The sequence below is a fragment of the Notechis scutatus genome, chromosome 4, assembly GCF_049901735.1.
Source record: "Notechis scutatus isolate UNSWTSFEM ecotype Mainland chromosome 4, rNotScu1.2, whole genome shotgun sequence".
In the NCBI taxonomy this organism is placed as follows: Eukaryota; Metazoa; Chordata; class Lepidosauria; order Squamata; family Elapidae; genus Notechis; species Notechis scutatus.
The window spans coordinates 60,624,113-60,643,563 of record NC_142012.1 but is presented as its reverse complement, the minus strand read 5'-3'; the positions used below and the strand labels follow the sequence as shown (position 1 = coordinate 60,643,563).

Below are 19,451 nucleotides of genomic sequence, written 5' to 3'. Positions count from 1 at the left end.
AACTAAAGAACTGGTAGCTGTGATTTCACATATAAGAACAATATAAACATATCCCACCCAAATTCAATGTGGTCATATGTGTAACCATGTCGTGTAGAAGGGATGACATAGACTGTGTGTAATTAGACCCGATTGCTGGCTTATGGCAGTTTCCAATGTTAAAATATGTCTGTTGTGGTTAGCAGGCAGCACGTGTGGACGGCTGAGGAGAGCGAGGACTCAGATGAGGGGCCAGGACCATTAGGGAGTGGACTGCTGCCTTCGGAGGTTGTGGGGGCTGGCAGCAGCGAGGAGGAGGTTCCCAAGGAGCCTGTGCCAAGTGCGCGTGCGTGCAGGATTGCTCGCAGGAAAGAGCAGTTACAACAGCATGTGTGACTCGGGAGTAAGGCTGCAAGGTAATGGCCCCTCCTTAAAGATAAAAGCCAGCTGTGAAGCGAACGTTCTTTGCAGGAAGCAAAGATGTTTTGAAACTCAGCCTCGTGGACATTACAGTATCTTAAGTTGGTATTTGAAGACTCTTGTGTTGTGAAATATTTCTTATCTGTGATTCTTGGCAGCCTCGCACAGTCTTGGCGAGGCTTCTGTTTATCAAAGTTAAATAGTTTGCAGCAGCCTTTTAACCGGGGATTCGTAAGAATCATTAAAAGGTTTCTGTTCCCTTTGGTTCGTGTTTGTTTTATTGGAAAAGGGTCAGAAAAATGACTGAATATTTTAATGCTTCTGTATTGTGTATGCACGAAATCAAGATACCTATAATTGGGATAATATTAATACTTGTAGACTAGTATCATTACAACAACTTTTGGGATTTTGTACTTTTATTCCCATTTTTTTAAAAATCTGGACAGTAAATTACAAAAAAACAATCTCTAGAGGCACATTTGAAGATAATATCAAGATTACAAGGATGTAACTATTCAAATCTTATTTTCTTTTAAATAACTTTCCGGATCATATGCCCAGCTGCAAATTTACATTCCAACTCAGAAACATGTCCTAGTTAGGTTAATGGATTGTTCTTAAATTAGATTTTGGATTCCTCTATTAACACATTAACAAATATCTGGCAGACTGTCCTGAGCATGCACATTGTTTTTAACATACATACTAAATGGAAGTTACAACATTCTGAATTCAAACAAAGATTCTATATGATTTTTTTTACAGGAGTCATTTCCCCACCAATGGCATATATAGTATTTTCTGAAATTGCCAATCTTCACTGTTCAAAATTACAATGGGAAGAAATCTCAGGTTCTTAGCTATCCACCTTTATAGAAAGTAAGATTCTTGCCCAGTCTAACAAGAATTTCTGAAGACAGAAATATCCTCACACAGGGATAATTCAACATGGTTGTCTTTTTAAATCCTCGGAGTCCAATTCAACTCCCAGGTTCTTAAAATGGAGTCCTTCTCAATCTTTTACTCACGGTCCCTGTGGGAACTGCTGATGAGGCTGTCTTAACTAATACAAGAGGAATGTCCAGAGGTCAGGATGTGAATTTCTCTCATACTATTACACTAGGTTTCAAATCATACTAATGATGGGTAGGTTGTGGTGTGTATTATAGATGCTGCAGGTATTTAATGAGGTTTAGGCATACACAATTGTACAGGAACTATTGTAGTAGCTATGATTGGTAGATCTTGGAGAGGCTTCACAAAGTCCTAAAGAAATCTCATACTTCAGATACCAACTTTTGGAAAATCATGTTTTATAAGAATATACATAAACCCCATCAGAGATGGTATTCAGCAGGTTCTGACCAGTTCTGGAGAACCGGTAGTGGAAATTTTGAGTAGTTTGGAGAACCGGCAAATACCACCTCTGACTAGCCCTGTCCCCATCTCTTCTCTGCCCCCACGAGTCCCAGCTGATCAGCTGGATCTTCTTTAGTTGCCCTGCACAGGAGAACAGAGCTGGAAAGCAGGTTAGTGGGGTGGGGAGGGAAGGGGGATTTTGCTGTATCCTTCCCCTGCCACGGCCACTAAGCCATGCCCACCAAGCCACACCACACCCACCAAGCCATGCCCACAGAACCGGTAGTAAAATTTTTGAACCCCACCACTGAACCTCATGCACAATGCAATGAGGATTTCTTTTGAATACATTTCCCTTTTTAACATAAATATGAATTTATGAATCATTTCATTAAAGGCTACTGCAGCACATAGCCTTGGACATCCCAACAGTGACATGTATATATGGTTTTTAAAAAGGGGGGTTTAGGTTATCAAATGAAAACGCAGGAATACATATATTATTTAATTGATTGACTGATAGAAGCTACAGGCTGTTTTATGCTAAAATAGGTTTGCATCTAAATATACTATCCAAAACTTCCTCCTCCTTCTCCATGTGTTTAATGCAGTAGTTTCTATGCAGAGCAATGAAATCAGATTCTCAGTGCTAATAGCAATAGTGACAGCTAGTAGGCTTATATATAGTCTCTTAGTGCTTTGCATCCCTCTCTGGGCAGTTTACAATGTCAGCACATTGCCCCCAACAGTCTGGGTCCTCATTTTATCGACCTCGGCTGATAGAAGGAGGAGTCAACTTTGAGCCGGTCAGAATCGTACTCCTGGCAGTGAGCAAGCAATACTCAAGATGTATATGCGTGGAAATATAACTACCTATTTTGGTTTTGGTTCCTTGGAGGAAGGTCAGAATTAAAATGCAGCGAATCTGGAAATAGAAGTGTGGCTACAAGCTTCAATACAGAACAGAAAGCTCTGAAGTTTTAGAACAGACTTCTCCATGCCCAATTCTATCTAAATTCTGTTTCCCACAGTGGTTTTACTGATAGTGTTGGATATTCACTATTGCTCATTGTTGCAGTTGTATCATTTAAGGTTGAGTTTCCATTTGACACTTGTCATAAGTATCTTTAATAATGCGATTCTTCTTCTTCTTCTTCTTCTTCTTCTTCTTCTTCTTCTTCTTCTTCTTCTTCTTCTTCTTCTTCTTCTTCTTCTTCTTCTTCTTCTTCTTCTTCTTCTTCTTCTTCTTCTTCTTCTTCTTCTTCTTCTTCTTCTTCTTCTTCTTCTTCTTCTCCTCCTCCTCCTCCTCCTCCTCCTCTTCCTCCTCCTCTTTCTTCCTCCTCCTCCTCCTCTATTGTTGTTGTTTTATTCCAGATTAATCCACTGACATATGAAGGCTTCTTCCTTGGTTATGGCTTCTAATCTACCAAGCTGGTCCTGTGTGGGCTGATAAATAATCATCTGGCTTCCTGTGCAACATTCTTGTTATCCTGAATCGATAAACTGCAGGACGGAGCTCTCATCGTTAAAAATTATGGGCTACCATCTACCATGCTGGTATAGTGTGAGATGGTTAAATAGATAGAATATGCACGTGTATGTGCTTGCATATGTAAACAAATGTGTTTGCCTTCAAGTTTCTTCCAGCTGAATTCTCTTCCAGCAGAAGAAACAATATACTAAGGGGATCACTGATATAGCAGATATAGTATTCAGTCATTTTAATGGGGCATGCTACCAAACAATATGTGCATAATTATGGCTGTTTCTTGTTTCTAGCATTATATGCGCAAAAGCTGTCTACACATTCTGCTCTATGCTAAAATAAATATTTGATTAATTGATTGATACACTTATATTCCCTTCCACTGAATTAGAAAATGTCATGGTTCAATATTATCTTGTTAGTTGTAAAAATACACGTAATAAATTAGATTTCCTTTAAAACCGAGTGAAAAGAGAAATGTTAGCAGATGTCAACTGGAATAAGTTACTGAAGTAACTTCATCTCCTGATATAGACTGAGCAGCAGTGGTGGTATTCTACCGGTTTGGCCCGGTTCGGCCTAATTGGTAGCAGCAATGAACAGCAAAGACCAAACCGGTTCTCTCCACCGCTCTGCTGTTGGGCCCACCTGCCCGCCTGGGCTCCCATACTCACCTTTATCCGTTGAATTTGAAGCACAGCTGCTTTGCGCGGCACAGAAGAGTGCCGCGCGGCAGCTGCTGAAGTGACCAGGAGAGTGCAGGCTTGCAGGAGGTGAGTTAGAACGCTTGTGCGCCTGCACAAAGTGTGCGTTTGGTGTGTGCGCACATGCAAAGTGTATGAATGTGCGCAAAGCACGCCCACCAAGCCATGCCACCGAACTGGTGGTAAAAATATTTGAATCCCACCACTGCCGAGCAGATGCAAGGCTAACCATACTTTAATGTTATGAGGATCAACTACAGTGAGTTTTGGGATGGTATGCTTCCCTCCATCTTTTCTTCTGACATCACTGTGAGGAGAGTTTGTGTGTGTGTCTCTCTATCTGTATGTATGTATGTATGTATGTATGTATGTATGTATGTATGTATGTATGTATGTATGTATGTATGTATGTGTGTAAGAAGAGACTGGATAGCCATTTGTCCAGAATGGTATAAGCTTTCCTGCTTGTGCAAGGGGAAGACCTCCAAGACATTCCAATTCTGTTATTCTGTTATTGTTATGTTAAAATACCCCCTTATTTCTTTGATGTGCACAAATATGGAGTTACAAAGGAGAATCTTGAGTTCTTCCATATTTTCACATATTAAAAACCACCAGTGAATAATTTTCCAGGGCTGCTCACATAAACAAATGATAGATAAGAGCTAGAGATAGATAGATAGATAGATAGATAGATAGATAGATAGATAGATAGATAGATAGATAGATGATAGAAAGAAAGATGATAGATAGATAGATGATAGAAAGAAAGATAGAAAGAAAGATAGATGATAGATAGATATAGATAGATAGACGATAGATGATAGAAAGATAGACGATAGATAGATGATATAGATCAATAGATGATAGATGATAGAGGATAGATGGATGATAGATAGATAGATGATAGATGGATGGATAGATAGATGACATAGATAGATGATAGAAAGATAGATGATAGATAGATAGATGATAGATAGATAGAAAGAAAGAAAGAATTCCAATTTTGAATGCCATGTGGGCTTGATTTATGTGCCTTCAAAGTATGTGCCTCCTAATGGGAAAAACATTTCTGCAAATCCATTGTAAGACTACAAAATTTACATAGCAAAGCCTGTGTGGTTCAAACACAAGGAATGACGTTTTGTGCTTGTGTATAAGTTTTTATACACATTAGCAATTACTGAGTAACTCTAGCTGTTTCACATCCCTCTGTGATGGCTGGCAGTGATAGTAACTAAGAAAGAAGGGAGAGGTTAAAGAGAAAAAAAAAGACTTTATTTTTTCTGCGACCTCTTACATTGGATAAGGAGCATGATTGAGAGCACCCTCCCTGCTGTTGAGAGTGAAGGGACCAGTGGTGGGATTCAAATTTTTTTACTACTGGTTCTGTGGGTGTGGCTTGGTGGGCATGGTGTGGTTTGGTGGGCGTGGCAGGGGAAGGATGCTGCAAAATCCCCATTCCCTCCCCACCCAACTAATCTGCTTTCCAGCTCTGTTCTCCTGTGCAAGGCAACAAAAGAAGACCCAGCCAATCAGCCGGGACTCGAGAGGCGGAGAATAGATGGGGGCGGGGCCAGTCAGAGGTGGGGTTTGCCGGTTCTCTGAACTACTCAAAATTTCCGCTACCCGTTCTCCAGAACTGGTCAGAACCTGCTGAAGACCACCTCTGGAAAGGACCACGAAAAAGATTTTATACACCAGCTAAGGTTCGCACGTTGCATTAAGACACGGCTTGGCAACTCCCTGCTCAGTGAGGTATTGCAAATACTACAGAATCATTTTTGCTGTTTTCAGAACGATCTCGGATCACGTTACTAAAATTCAACATTGAATTTTGGATCGCTTTTAGGGTCACGGTTTTTATACACACCTGGCCCAAATCAGAATGAGAGCATTAAGACTGTGCTGGCTTGACGCCATGAATGAATTTCGCCCCTTAAAATCCTCCAACCCTTCCTAAAAAAAAAAAAAAAAAGGGGGGGGCAAAGGGAAATTTTCCCATGATTTTAGCATTACAAAGTATAGTTGTAACCTCTAAGCACAAAAAGTGGTTGCTTTGCTTCGGGTTTAATGTGTGGTATGAATTGTCCAACTGCTTTATGGCTGGAAGAAGATGAAGAGTTGGGTTTGCTGTGCATCCTTCCTCCTTCGCTAAAGAGAATCTCTCAAAAACATGTTTCCTTCCGGCAATGCAAGCTGCATTTTCAAGGCTGCCCTCACCATGGAGCCTGTCCGCCCATCACCAGGGAACTGTTGAGACAGACCTGGCTATTCCCTGCTTGGCTGGCTTGCAGAGGGGAGAGGGCACCTATAGAAGGAAACAGCAGGGACTGGTGGATGGGTCTATGGTTTTTATTGGATGGGTCTAAGATTATTTTATTTATAATAATTTTTACTGACTGTTTCCTAGTATGATTTGATTGCTTATTGTACCCTATGACTATCACTAAGTGTTGTATCTAATGATTTTTGATGAATGTATTTTTTTTCCTTTTTATGTACACTGAGAGCTTATGCACCAAGACAAATTCCTTGGGTGTCCAGTCACACTTGGCCAATAAAGAATTCTACTCTACTCTACTCTACTCTACTCTACTCTACTCTACTCTACTCTACTCTATTCTATTCTGTTTTCTTTTCATTCCTTTTCATTCCTTTTCTTTTCTGTTTTCTTTTCATTTCTTTTCTTTTCTTTTCCTTTCTTTTCTTTTCTATTTTCTATTCTATTCCATTCCATTTTCTATTCCATTTTCTATTCTATTCCATTCCATTTTCTATTCCATTTTCTATTCCATTTTCTATTCCATATTCTATTCTATTCCATTCCATTTTCTATTCAATTTTTTATTCCATATTCTATTCCATTCCATTCTATTCTATTCCATTCCATTCCATTCTGTTTTCTTTTCATTTCTTTTCTTTTCCTTTTCTTTTCTATTTTCTATTCTATTCCATTCCATTCGATTTTCTATTCCATTTTATTCCATTCCACTTTCTATTCCATATTCTATTCCATATTCTATTCCATATTCTATTCCATATTCTATTCTATTCCATTCTGTTTTCTTTTCATTCCTTTTCTTTTCTTTTCCATTCCATTTTCTATTCCATTTTCTATTCCATTCCATTCCATTCCATTCCATTCCATTCCACTCTACTCTATGATGATCTGCCATTGCCAACTCGCCACAGCCAACTCACTGTGGGACCAATATTACATAAATATGAAAGAAATGGTGGAATAGAATCATTAAAGAAAGGATGCAAGAGGAGGAACAGAATGACATGTGAATGGCAAAAATAAAAAATATTTTAAAGTTTATTTTGAACAATTGAACTGAGTTGTTAAGTTGTCCTGGCTATGAGTTGGCCGCAGTGTGTTGGCCGTGACAAGTTGTCCCATTCCGGTGGTGGACACTGGAGAGTGGTAGAAATGACGGAGGAATGGGCTACACCTGGGACGGCTTACACCCACGAAACTCATGCCAGATTTTCTTCAACGGGGAAACCTTTTCCAGGTCCTGTCATGGATGCCCCTGGCAGAGTGGGTGTTTTCCACCGCAGGCTTGGATAACATGGTACAGACTGTTCTTGCAATTGAGAGCGCCCCCTAGCGGTTACAGAAGGATTCACATTTCATTTTTATCCAGGCCTTTTAATATTTTTTTGTTATACAGGCCTGCATGTGGGCTACACAGGACCTTAGAAAAATAGAATACACATGGATGGATTCCAAATCTGATATTTTTTCCCTCATGGGTTCACATTGTAGCTATAAAGGACAGCAACACAACATCAGATGCATCCGCTTTAAGGATATGAGCAACTCTCTGCCCCATGCAAAGGAGCATTTTCCCTTCAAATTCAAAGGGATGCAGAGGAACAAATACACACACACACACACACACGGGTGTAGGTGGCATATTTTAAAATTAAAAGTAATGTCATTATTTGGAAACCATCTCTAAACTCATTCCCAGTTTCTGCTTCCAATATTTCAATACCATACTCCAGCATGTGAATTTATATACTGCATGTCAGTCAGCACAAATTATTGGTGCTGAAAACATGAGGAATCACATTTGGATGGGCTTCTGATTTCAAAACTTCAAGGAATGGACGAATTAAAAGGGGAGCTGTCCCCAATACATCAAAGAAGTAGAAGTTATTTATTATGAAACGTATATTCTCTTGCTCAAAAATGGAGATTTGCTATTTTGAAACAGAAATAGCACAAAAGGAAATTACGAATCTGTACAATGGCTCCAGGTTACAATTCTAATTACAACGTATGAAAAATGTACTTGTGAATATTATTTTAATTTGGATAAAAATTGGATAAAAAAAGAAACAAGGAAGAAATCTGAAAGACTATAGGAGAGAACTTCCAGTTAGGAGCCCAACTGATCCACAAATTATGAAGCAGCATGAAGGTATAATAATATTTCTATTACTGGTTGAGAAACACAGTTTGCAGCCAACACTGCTGAAGATAGAAGATAAAACTCATGATAGAAGGTACAGAAGGTTCTTGACAAAACTTGAACACTGAGCCCTATCCAATAAAATGCAACTCAGTGGTGAGAAAAGTAAGGTCCTACACATTTGGCACAGAAAAATCAAATGCACAAGTATAGAATAGGTGGGACCTTGCTCAACAGGTAGTATCTGTGAGAAAGATCTAGGTGTCCTGCTGGACAATCACTTAAATATGAGCCAGCAATGTGCTGCAGCTGCCAAAAAATGTAGTCCTAGGCTGGGTGGGTGTGGCCATGGTGGGCGTGGTCTAATTGGCCTCCTGCACCAGAGCGGCGGGGCTGTTTTCACCTTCCCTGGGCTCTGGAGGATTTCCTCGAGATTCTGGGAGGGCAAAAACGGCCTCCCCCGGGTTCCGGAGGTCCTCGGGCTCGTTTCCAGACTTCCAGGAGGCCGGTTTTTTCCCCCTCTCCAAGCCTCCACGCGGGCCCTGCACTTACCTTGCATCCAAAACGGGCCGCATGGAGACTCCTGGGAGGGATGGGGTGGGAGGGACCAGCCAGGGGTGGGATTCGGCGGTTCTCCGAACCAGCCATAACGTTAGCAACGGGTCCTCGCAAACCTATAGCAGCCCACCCATTGGTGGAAGGGACCCTTGGGAGTTTTCTGGTCCAAGCAGGAAACCCTACACCATTTCAGACAAATGATTGTCCAATCTCCTCTTAAAAACTTCCAGTGTTGGAGCATTCACAACTTCTGGAGTCAAGTTGTTCTATTGATTAATTGTTCTGACTGTCAAGAAATTTCTCCTTAGTTCTAGATTGCTCCTCTCCTTGATTAGTTTCCATCCGTTGCTTCTCGTCCTACCTTCGGGTACTTTGGAGGATAGATTGACCCCCTCTTCTCTGTGGCAGCCCCGTAGATATTGGAACGTGGCTATCCTGTTGCCCCATGTTCTTCTTTTCATTAAACTAGACATACCCAATTCCTGCAACCGATAACATCTACATTAATGCTCCTTCTAGGTGCAGAGGAAGTGAATGTCTGGTTAAAAGAGGAACAAAGCATAGAAACCACAGCTAGAGGCATCTTTTGGGAGAAGAAGAATGTTCCTTTTCTACATGCAATAATAGGAATGATGGAAATTGGGTCGATACTGCCCTCCATCTACTATTAATACTTTTTTGTAGGCCAATAATTTTACACTTTATTTACGAGGCTGCACTAAAAAAACAGTCTGCAGATTACACCCATTACCTTGTGACATGCAATGCAGCAAGAAAATATATTATAGCTTACGGCCGTGATGGCGAACCTATGGCACGCATGCCACAGGTGGCACGCAGAGCCATTTGTGCCGGCACGCAAGCTGCAGGCAAACTGCCCTCACTGTGCATGCGCGTGCCTCATAGCTGATTTTTTTTCCCTGGGTGGTTTGAGGCCTTTTTCAGTCTCCCAGAGGCTTGGAAAAAGCCTCTGCAAGGCTTTTCAGGACGATAGGCCCGTTTCGTCACTTCCTGTAATACCGGAAGTAACGAAATGGGCCTATAATTCATTCTGAAAAGACTTGCAGAGGCTTTTTCCAAGCCTCTGGGAGACTGAAAAAGGCCTCAAATCATCCGAAAAAACAGCTGTGAGGCGCAGTACAGGTAAGGGGGTGGGGGTGATTGTACACACATGCACAGGGGGCGTGGGGAGGGGGGGCGCATTGCATTCTGGGTGCTGGCACATGAGTGCGTGCATGCTGGCGCATGTGCAATTTTTGGCACAGGAGCCCAAAAAGATTAGCTACCACTGGCCTAGGGCACAGCCTTATCCTTACTTTTAAATTCATTAAAGCAAAATAATGATATTTAGAAGAAACAGCTTTGGATGTCAGTATGTGTTCTTAAAATGAAATGCAGATTGATGAGAAGGATTTCTGTAGCATATTTCCCTCCCCACTCTCTATCCTGCCTTGTGAATGCCATAGAGTAGATTCTCATTATTTGGACTCAAAAAGAAGGAGACAAGTACAGCCAGGATCTGACCCCAGGGGAAAGTTTGACTATAGTTGTAATGAAAAACAGCTGGATAATATTAGATGATCTTGAAAAAGAGAAAGAGAAATCTTCAAAATTGTGATTTTGCTCCCCTTCTCATTTTTTCCAGCCTTAAATTTATTTTGCTTAAAATAAATTCTTGGCATTAGTTTTCTGAAGTAATAACAAGACAGGATATTGATCTTACAAATAAAACTATTGAAGTAAATGCGTAATAAATTGAGTATGCAAAATAATACGATGAGATTTTCTGCGGGCTTCCTGCTAACCTATGCATTTTTGCAGGCTACTTTATTTTTATTGGGGAGCAGAAGTGGAAAATTTAGGAATTAGAAATACAGCGTTAACTGCAAGTCAGCTGACAAAGTGCAAATTAGTTAAAGTTGAACTTTCTCTCACATTCCATACCTGGAACGTGATTTCATATGAGTCAAACCTACCGCCCTCTTTCATGAGCTTCCTGTTTGGAAGTGTACCACTATCCATACTTCGTCAAAGGATTTAGAAGGCAGCTCCCAATCTTGCACAAGCAGAGGCGTGGTTGTCCATAATGGTAGTAAGGGGAGTTCCAACTCAAGATGGTGGTCATGGCCATGTGACTGAAGCTCTGCCACCCTGAAATGTGTACTATGTGTCAGAGCGTTTGCAGCGTGACTACCATTATGAGCCAACCCAGGAGCAACACAGCACACAGAGACTTAGGCATTTAATAGTGATTTATCTACAAGACATATATAGAAATAAGCATGGTAGGCAAAATACCTTACAAGCAATCAAACTTCTTTTCTCTACACAGAGAACTCTGCAATGAATACTGGACACAAGGAAAGAGAACACACCCTCTAATGGCTGCCTTTATATAAACACCTCTTAAAGGGGTAGATCTTAAAGGGAAATACCCATGCTATGCTGATTCATTCTTATTGCATCAGCTTATATTGCATCAGCTTCTCTGCTGGCTGGCTCTTAAATCCCAAGACCTTAACACTATGTAATAAGGCTGGGGCTTCAATTGCAGACACAGCTGTCATCTTGACTTTTTGGACACTCCTCCCATCCCATGGCTCTCTTACTCCATCCTCTGCTCTTCATTAAAGATTTTTTTGTGTGGGACATACAAATTAAGTCTCTTTTGGACTGGACAAGTCCCTGCAGTTTTCCTGGCAAGGTTTTTCAGAAGTGGTTTTCCATTGCCTCTTTCCTAGTACTAAGTGAGATGGAGTGGCTCAAGGTTACTTAGCTGGCTTTGTGCTTACGGTTGGACTAGAACTCACAGTCTCCTGATTTCTAGCCTGGTGCCTTAACCACTAGACCAGGGGTGTCAAACTCAAGGCCCAGGGACCAGATCTGGCCTGCGGGGTGCTTAGATCTGGCCTGCGGAGCCACCCTGGAAATAGAGAAGAACTGGCCTGCAGTGCCTCTGCCAGTGAAAACAGAGCTTGGGAGGGCTCCAGTTTCGCTGGCAGAGAGTTGCAGGAGGCCATTGCAGCCAAAATTGGAGCTCAGGAGCCTGTTTTTATTGGCAGAGCACTCAACCACCACACGCGGCCCCCAGTACAAGCGATGTCATGCTGCCTCCCACTCTGGCCACGCCCCTCCCAGCACCCCCAAGGTCAAATACAACCCTGATGCGCCTCTCAATGAAATAGAGTTTGACACCCCTGCACCAGACCAAACGGACTTTCTCTTCAGGAAAGTAGCCCAATGTTTTTCAAACTCCTGATCCAGCCTGAAAACAAGATGGCATTGCTTTAAGGCAGGGGTCCCCAAACTTGGCAACTTTAAGATTTGTGGACTTCAATTCAGCATAGATGGATGGAGAATTCTGGGAGTTGAAGTCCACAAGTCTTAAAGTTGCCAAGTCTGGGGATCTCTGCTTTAAGGAATCAATTAGTTGAAGTGAACATGATTTTTAAATAACCACAGCACTTTCCCCCTGCCTCTGGTTTTGCAGAAGCATAAAGGTAACAGGCTACTTCAGGGTGGGATTCTACCAGTTTGCACCTATTCGCTAGAACGGGTTGTTAACATTCTAAGCAGTTCGGAGAACCGGTTGTTAGAAGAAATTACTGGCCTAATCCTGTTAGGAAGGCAGGAAGGAAACATTCTGGTGTTGCTTACAGAAACTGCCTCTCCGTTAACCCTTATTACATTCTTGGCAGGACTAGACTTCCTGTCCCAGGAACCTCTCTGGAGTTATTTTTCCCTCCTTTGCTGGTAGTTTGCTTGCGTGGAGTGACCATTTAAAGTTACAATGGCACTGACAAAAGTGACTTATGACCATTTTTCACACTTACGACTGTTGCAGCATCCCCACAGTCATGAGAGGCCAGGCGAGGAGATGCGTGCCTCAATGTGAGTGATATTGAGTTGGCCACACCCAGCCAATAACATGACCACCAAGCCATGTCCACCCAGTCACATGACCACCAAGCCATGTCCACCAACTAAGCCACGACCACAGAACCAGTTGTTAAAAAATTTGAATCCCACCCCTGGGCTACTTTAACACTCAGCAGAGACCTAATGTTATGCTAGGAAGCACTTCTGAATAATTTTCAAAGGATACATAAACCTCAAGGAGAGCATACCCTAAAGCTCTTCTTCTGGTCAAGCAAAGACCTTGAAGGCAACTAGAGTAAGGGCCAAGTTTAACTAACACAGGCAGAGGAAAAAAAAGTGATTCACACTTGGCTAAAAGACAAGCAAGTTTTTTTGTTTCATTTCTCATTTGGAAATGTCTCGTTTCTAGTTGATTTGTTTTCCTCTGCTCAGGAGAGCTATTTTGAGAAGGCTTTTGAACAAAGCCATTACTGCTTTTAATTCATTGTACAATTCATTGCCCTCGGTGCCTGTCCTTAAAATCTTAAATCTTTTTCATACATATGAGCGTTGCTTAAAATATGCATTGCTTAAAATAGACTGCGGTTTCTTTCACCACGGCAGGTCATAAAGTGATCTGTGGTGCCAGGGATATTTTTTTGTGACATGCATGAAATGTATGGGTACCAACTTTGTCCTGGTTTTGGGGGTTAGAGGGGAAGCAGGGGAGAAGGAAAAAGACAGAAGAACCTTTCAACACTATCTTTCTTTATCTCCACCCTGTCAGATTTGGAAAAAGAACAAGGAATGCTTTTCACATTTTGACAGGTCTGTCCAACTTTTCACATCCACGTTCAACTTGAATGGTGGCAAACATAACAACAGAAAAAAACTACACATTTATATTTGGGAAATATATGTGGAGGTCAGTGTAGAAAATGCAATAAGAACCTTTTTTCTTTTTCTAGTGCAAAAGGCTCAGAAATTCATGGTACCATATTGCAAATAACATACGTTCCCCAATCTTTTGATTAAAAAAAACAAACTAGATCACAAACCATGCAGAGGTACCTTGACATTTCTTTGGTGTTGTTTTTTTTTAAAATAAATATTCTTGTCTTTTGATATGAGCAAATATTAGTGTAGTAATAGTAAATATTCATGGAAAGATTTAGTACTTGGGAAATGAAGGCTTTCTCTCATTTGATGACAAGGAGAAAACTACCTACTGCCATCTGTAAATTGCAGAAAGCAGTTTAATGACACTATGGATCTGTTGGAAGTAAAATCCGGTCCAGTTCCAAGGCGGGGAAAAGACGCAGGAGGAATGAATTTGGAGGCAAGCTGCAGGAAAGGAGGTCTCCATTTATTTAAGAATCTTTCAAGTGACTCAAGCATCAGTTCTGGGACAGCTGACACGAAGGCAGAGGGAGTAGAGTAGATACCCTGCTGGACTTTTACTGAGATGCCTGGTGGGGTTATTTGATTAGATTAATAATGCGCCTTTCTATATTCCAGTTGTCCCTATCTGGTTTTCTGGCTTGTAATCAGGATGAAGGCTAGCCTTGGGGAAAGGTGGATAATGTGAATTCTGTGGGGGTTTTGAATTAAACCTGTCAATTCAGCCTGTCTCAGTCTTCTAACAGGGGTTACATGAGGCCATTCTGGCTGGGAAGGCAGGGACTGTTTTAGCTTCTTGGTTTTTCTTTGCCTTCTCGGGGGGGGGGGGGCATGGAAATAAAAGGAGGGATTTCTTATGATTCTTCCTACAGATGAGCTCTTAAGAGGCTTCATATTTATGATGTGGGGAAATGGCAGATTATTTTTAAAGCCAGAAAAAAATACTTTTTTTGGTACAAAACAGTGAAATTAGGTTAATTAAAATTTGGAGTTGTGAATATATAAGGTCATTATTATTTACGTATTTTGTTGTTAGATTTGTGTCTTATTTTTCTTCCAGGAACTCAGGTGAGATGAAAAACACTAAGGCATAATGGAGTGGACATTTAATTCCCATAATAGAAATAGCAATAGCACTTAGACTTATACACCACTTTATAGTGCTTTACAGCCCTCTCTAAGCAGTTTACAGAATCAGCCTATTGCCCCCACAACAATCTGGATCCTCAACTTCCGGGTTGAGTCCTCCTCGCTGACAGACTGTAGATCGCGACTGTCCGTGGCTATGGTCTGTCCTCTTTCATCGGAGAGCCCCGATCATTGCGATTAGGGGCTGAAGCTGCCTTGGAGGGGCGGTGGAGTAAGGGGAAGCCACAAGCCAGGTTGAGGGGAGCCGCATCTCCCCTCCTGGGCTTGGTCTCCCCCCCCCCCGAAGACGACTGAAGCGATGGTCTACAATGGCCACCCCGAAGTCACCTCAGCTGGATTAAGATTTGTGCAGGAGGGAAGAAAGAGGTGGATAACATCTGAACCGGGACAATTGGATGAAACAACTAAACAAAAAGTACCCCGGGATTAAGGTAACATTGAACTTTTAAGAAAAGAAAAGTGAGCGGCGGAAATACAAAGGGACAGGAAAAAAATAAGAAAATAATTTTGACAGCTAAGCGGGGCTTCGAACCGGGAAAGGAAGAAGCCGGAACTAAAGACTTAATTAAATTGGACTAAAATATTTTGGCAATAAACACGCATAAAATAAAGCTGGACTTAAGATTGTCAAATAATAATAATAAAATTTACAAATTGGAGACTGGATTGTGCTGGAATATTGAGGTTTGAAAAACCCTAAATAAAAAAATAGGGGAAAAAAGTGAGAAGTTTGTATAATGGAGAGTGCCATCTTCTGACAAAAACTTGAATTCAAACAAAAGGGAAAGCATCCTGTTTCTGTATGAACTTGTGTTGATATAACGTTAAAGAAATATTGAAACAAAGTAAGAATCTTAGAAAGTGAAAGCTGAACCAGATTAAAGAAAGAAGCAAGGAAAGACTGATTGTGGGATTGATTGACGTTTTTGGTATAGACCCTGGGCTGGAACAACTGAGAACTTTAGAAAACTGGAAGAAGAAAGAAGGAAAGTAAAAGTGTTTTTTGTGGACTTTAACTATTATAAAATATAAGAGTGTGTAATGATGATATCTCTTTGCGAATTAAAAATGGAACTTAAAAATATGAGAGAAGTACAACAGGAATCACTTTGCTCTGTGTTAGAAGAAATGGAAATGGTGATTGAAGAACAAGAAGAAAGAACTTTAGAGGAGGAGGAGTCGATTCAAGGAGAAGACATTTTAAATAGAGAATTAACATAAAGAACACTACAAAAACGAGGGGAAAGAAGGAAGGTTAAAAAGTTGAGATTTAAGAAGGTAATCAAAAAAGGGAATACCCGTGAAGGTAGAAAGGTAGAAGGTAGAAAGATCCAGCAGAAAAGGGGAAAGGAAGATATCAAGAAAGAGAGGGATATAAACCAGAATGAGAAAAGATATGGGAAAAAGGGGGGGAGGAGAGGCAGTAAGAAACAGGTGCATGAAATAAAGAATTATGGAAATAATAAAATGATGAAAAGAAATAGTTTCTTCAGAGATAATGGTTGATGAATTAAAAAGGGGATTCTGCAGGATGACAAGGGGTAACAAGAATATATTTGCAATTTAAAAAAATACTTAGAAAATAGGGTAACATAGATTATTAAAGGAGGGATAGATATTGATAACTTTTATTAGATGAATATATATCTTTATTTTTATTGTCAAAAGAAAAGTTAAGGTTTATTGAAGAAATTGTAATAATTGAAATGGATGTGAAGATGTTTAAAAATGAGGTTAATATCAGTGACCAGAAATTGAATAGTCAATTTTTTCCCCTTTTACTTCCTTTGAAATTAGAAATAAAATTAAGGGGGGGAAATATGTTACGGAATCCAAATGAAAAGATGTAATGATTATTATTGTAACTACTTAAAAATAATGGTTTATTGGGAATTAAGATGAGGAAATAAAGGTATATTTTAACCACTGAGGTGTCACACTCAAAGCAGTAATAGGGGGAAACCTATACTTGTTTCTTTGTGTGTGTGTATGTTAAAACTTGTATTAACCTAAAATTTATAGAAAGAATGTGTGATGGAAAGCAAATATGACAGATTAAAGAACTACTTAAATTAATAAGCTAATACAGACTATTAAAAGGAAGGAGAGACATTGGTAACTTTTTTTTATTAGGCAAACATATATTGTTACTTTTATTTTTAAAATAAATATTAAAGGATTATATTTGAAATAATTGCAATGGAACAAAAAGATGTTTTGATTGAGATTAATGTAAGAGACTAGGATTAAATTGCTTGTTTCTCTCCTTTCGGAAAGTTTGAAATGGAAAAGGTAATAGTAGAATTAAGTATGCATATATGAATGTATAACTGTTGTCATATTTGTATGTAAAAGTGATGACCCGGAAATATGTTGTCCACTAAAAGAGCTTTTTGTTTTTATGTGAAAAATTGAATAAAATTTGTTTTTTAAAAAACCCCAATCTGGATCCTCATTTTGCCGACCTCAGAAGGATGGAAGGCTGAGTCAATCTTGAGCCTGGTGAGATTCAAATTGCCAAATTGCAGTCAGCCGGCAGTCAGCAGAAGTAGTCGGCAGTACCACATTCTAACCACTGCACCACTGCCATGATTAATAATGAGATTTTTCTATTTCTCAACATACTCAACAGACCATTGTGATTCTATCAATTAATGGGACAGATAAACAACTGCCACGTAACAGGGATAGAAGTTGGGCCATCAATTAATCCCTATCATTGATCATCATCTGTTAATCTATATATATAAAAGTGAAAAAGCACTCATTTGTCATCACAGAATCTCCAGAACCGTAAAGCCTACAAACTTGAAATTTGGCACGTATGTTCCTCTTGGCTTCTAGGTGCTCACTAAGAAAAGATTTTTCGAAATGACCATCACAACATTAGTATTTTGTACATTATTATTAACACACTCTGATGCTAAGGAGTTCTACTCCCTCTCCGCACCTGAAAAGAAATCTCTTCCAATTTCAGTTCAGCTAAGCCACTCCCAGGCTCCTTGCTGTCTCCTTCTTGCTCACACAGCAAATACTGTTTCAATTTCCAAACAGCCCTCAACTCTCTCACACACTGACAGGACACTAGCCAGATGAATACCGATGGATGCTGGAAGACAACGGCAAAATTTCCCCCCCTTATTTTCCTCCCCAAAACCTTACCCGATCACATAGTTTTGTAGTGAAGCACGGGTACCCCACTAGTGTTACATATGCTACCACTGATCTTCTTGGAATGTCACCCCAAAAGGTATAAACATTTCAGATAGGAAATAAGTAGGGGGGAATAAATGGCGTTATCTGCTTATAATAAAATTCTGCAATAAAATTTTAATCGGATGGCATTGTGATCAGTCATATGATTGCCTTACCTTCATAAACATGCTGAATCCTGTTTTCAGAAGATCTGTCAGCCCAGAAGACATGTGTTCAATATCAACAGGATCAGGTCGATCGGGATTGTAAATCTCTTCCACCACTTGCTTCATCAATGGTTTATAAGAGGCCTAAAACAATAAAATCACCCCTAGTAGTTAAAATTAAATACATTACATTTTTGAAAGTGAACATGATAACTAATAAACATCTGGACAAATAGGAAGTTGTTTTCCTCCAGGAAATTGAAGGATAGGGCCCTGTTGTTTTTTTAAATAAAATTTTATTTGAGTTTTCCACATTTAAAAACATCTTTTTTTAGCGAACAGCATGATTCCAGGTTTTCACATTTCCATATACAAACATGACTATAATTACGTACTCATCTTTCACATTTAATTGCATATCTTACCCTTACTTTACATATTTTCCATTATTTTTCTCAAATACTTTCCTCCAGCTTATTCTATAAATTTTCCAATACATTCCTTAATCTATTTCCTTAAACTTTAAATAACTCTCTTATCTTCATATTCATTGTACTTTTATACTTTTATCTGTCAGGTTTGCAATTTCATCGCATGTTCTTATTTCATCATTTCACAAATTCTATTTCAATTCAAACATTTCAAAAAAGTTTTCCCCACAATTACTAATTTGAGTGTGCCACCCCTATAGCTTATATATCATTTAATTAATTCCCCTGTTGTTATTTTAAAAAAAATGCGTCAGAGAGGTTATGTTCTCAATAGATGTTTAAACTGTGCTTTCAATTTGAGGTGAATTAATTCATATTTTTTCTCTTATTTGTATTGCGGAAAAATTAGTCTCTAAGTGATAGTGATTTAAAAGGGGTCTCTGGTATCAATCTAAATCAGGGGTGTCAACCTCGGTTTTATTAAGGGCTGAATTAGGGTTGTGTTTGACCTCGGGAGCGGGGGCGTGGCCAGGGTAAGCATGGCCAGCTTGATGTGACTCGTGTCAGGGGCGCCTGTGGGGGCCCGCACAGTCTACCAGCAGAAACGGGCTCCCAAACTCTGTTTTACCCACAACGGCCTCCTGCAGCCCTTTGCTAGTGAAAACGGAGCTCAAGGGTGTCACATGCAGCCCTCCCGGGCCCCATTATTGACCGGCCTCCTGCTGCAGTGCTCTGCCAGAGGTCTTCCCAACCTCCATTTTCACTAGCAGAGGCACCGCAGGCCAGTCCTTCATGGTTTCCAGGGTGGCCCAGCG

General features: G+C 40.2%; 1 protein-coding gene across 1 annotated transcript in view; it reads right to left on the bottom strand.

Moving 5' to 3' along the window:
• The window catches only part of SCFD2 (sec1 family domain containing 2), a 172,001-nt gene that overhangs the window by 18,719 nt on the left and 133,831 nt on the right, over positions 1-19,451 (bottom strand). Inside the window, exon 7 of the mRNA XM_087963528.1 lies at positions 18,215-18,349. Coding sequence (XP_087819654.1) covers positions 18,215-18,349 — 135 coding nt within the window. The remainder of the gene's footprint in view (positions 1-18,214; positions 18,350-19,451) is intronic.